This window comes from Oratosquilla oratoria, chromosome 11 (genome assembly GCF_046742065.1).
Source record: "Oratosquilla oratoria isolate Oo_2021 chromosome 11, ASM4674206v1, whole genome shotgun sequence".
NCBI classification, from domain to species: Eukaryota; Metazoa; Arthropoda; class Malacostraca; order Stomatopoda; family Squillidae; genus Oratosquilla; species Oratosquilla oratoria.
Window position 1 is genome coordinate 45,457,676 of NC_134787.1, and position 2,500 is coordinate 45,460,175.

A 2,500-nucleotide genomic window follows, 5' to 3' on the forward strand; every position below is an offset into this window, starting at 1 on the left:
TGTACCAACCTTGAGAAGAGAAATCAGTTTGTGGCACAGGAAAATTGCAAAACAAATACAAGGGTCAAAGTCGGAATTGAGAAGAGAGGATGCAACACTAGAAAGAACGCTGGAGGGTTATACGACAGGGATCTTTCCAAATTAACCTGCTGTTAACGGATAGGAACAAAATACAGAGATTAAATAAATCTGACGCTCTCATAATATCATGAACACAGAGACGTCCTTGAGTGATTATCACAGATCCTGGTTTGTTTGTGTTTTACGTACCACGTTTGATTCTGTGACTCCTTCCTTAGCTTCCTTTTCCTTCCTTAGGTTCCTCTCATGCCGAGCTCGGGTGATAATGAGCTCGTCCAGCCAGTACTCGATGAGACCTGCCTGCAGCAGACGTAGCATCAACTGGTCGAATCTTTTGCGGAAGGGCGCGCCCCTCCTGCAGTCGCAGGAATCGTTAGCAAGAGACAAGAATGATGAGAAGAGATAATGCAAACTCACAAAGTAGACGACTTAAAAAAAATCAGGACGGAAGGGGGGGGCATCAGATAGGGTCACTTGTTGCAGGTGCAAGTGAGAAAGTGAGACTGAAGATCAGAAGACGGTCCTCAGCAAACGGGAGAGGTTTCCTGAATAAGGCAGGGAAGGATGTGTGACACATTACTAGATGCTAGAGGAGGTTCGAGATAGCACTTGTCTTCGCATATCTGCACTGATTGCCACAAGATGTTTGGCATGGAGTTCCTTTACAACAGTGACAGCGACAAGAAATGATATCCATACGTAGAAACTTGTCCCAACTAATTGAAATACTAGGCAGAGTAATTGTTCTATTTTTTGTAAAAAAAAAAAAAAAAGAAAAAAAAAAGATGCTAGTCATTTTTAACTTCTACTGTCCCTCCGTTCTATTTCCCTCCTTAATTTTTTCCTTTAAAACTTTTATATAACATTGTCCTCAAGGATAAAAGCGTTGTTTATTGCTAACAGGAATACTTCCTTGTACTTCCTTGATCAAAATAAGCTTTGACTCTAGATTATTTTATATACGTTTTAATTTGGGTAGAAGTTTGTTGGCAAAACAACACTTTATGTTCTAGAATTTTGAAAAAAAAATCTATCTAATTAATCATAGTTAATTGGAAATATCTCAGTAACTAAATCAATCTGTCCGTCCACATATCCTGGAATCCCAAATTTCGAGTTCCGCAACCCGGTCTCATCCATGTGTGGGACACTGATCTGTATCCGGGAGGTTCCTCCATCTTCACGAAAACCTTCCTTTCCCAGGAAGAGCTCCCTTTTCCAGGAGCCTTCGTCACTCTAATTTATTCATAATTGAAATCCTCTTTCACCTACTTTTTCCTCACCTGAATCCCCAAGAATACCCAGTGTGGACGACTGTTTCTTCTTGCGCCCTGTAGGTGGGCGTGTTCCCGAAAGCGTCGCCATAGCGGGCGGCCAGGTTGTACTGAACGTAGTACTTCCACGAGAAGAAGGCGTGGTGGCCCGCAAATACTCGTTTCATCTGTTCGTCGAACTTAGCCACCTGTGATAAGGGTGAACGGGTTCTCTTCAGTAGTGGTCAACATCAAATAAGTGTGTGTGTGTGTGTGTGTGTGTGTGTGTGTGTGTGTGTGCGCGCGTGTGGTGTAAACTTCATGGAATGGTTCGAGAAATTGTGTGAAGCAGCGGTTCTTATTTTGTTGTTGTTGTTGTATCATCTTGTCATGAAAAATTTGTATAGCCCATGGCGAAAATCTCTTCCAAATGACATTTTTTTATGACTAACTGGTAAATCATTGAGGCAGTTTCTAATCCACTGAAAAATGTATATATTTAAATGAGAATTGTTGGCATCAGTTGAGAATATAACTGAAAATATACTTCTAAAATAGACATCTATTGTTTACGAAGTGATAGGGTGTACATCCTAATGTACATGTATCACAGTTTGTACACCGCTTAACATTGTGACGCATTCTGTTTAATCTAGGGTTCTTCAGAGATCATGATGTCATTTCCATCTGACGAAAAATGACGTCATGACACTACTGGTTGTAGGGGCCATAGATCCTGGGGCACTGTTTAGAATATCAGGTCAGCGATGTTCAATACTTATTCTTGTGGAACCCATGCTCTCGGCCTAGCCTTGCAGACAGGGGATTTCATGTCGGCTGTGAGAGCATTACTCGAGAACAAGAACACACGTCCTGTCCGCCAACAGACGGGTTTCTGAATGCATGGCTTTCAATACCACGGACAAAGATCTTAGCCAGCTTGTACCCTGGCTAGAGACAGTGACAATAGATAATAAAGATTCGGATACACAAACCCAATTATTTCTGTATAATTATTGTATCTGTTTAACCTGACATTTAACCAGCAATACCGACAATCTGCACCTATCCAAGCTGGGCGCTGTTTCAAGTTGTACGTATGGTGAAACCTCTGACAGGGAACCACCACACGCAAACACACTAACCTCTAATCCTTTGAAGATGGC

General features: G+C 41.8%; 1 protein-coding gene across 1 annotated transcript in view; it reads right to left on the reverse strand.

The window, feature by feature from the left end:
- LOC143030039 (putative glutamate receptor) overlaps window positions 1–2,500 on the reverse strand; it is an 11,008-nt gene that overhangs the window by 2,159 nt on the left and 6,349 nt on the right. Inside the window, exons 6-8 of the mRNA XM_076193243.1 lie at window positions 2,480–2,500; window positions 1,365–1,543; window positions 271–436 (exon numbers count right to left, since the gene is read on the reverse strand). The exon at window positions 2,480–2,500 is cut by the window's right edge and continues 210 nt beyond it. Of these exons, the coding sequence (XP_076049358.1) occupies window positions 271–436; window positions 1,365–1,543; window positions 2,480–2,500 (366 nt within the window). The remainder of the gene's footprint in view (window positions 1–270; window positions 437–1,364; window positions 1,544–2,479) is intronic.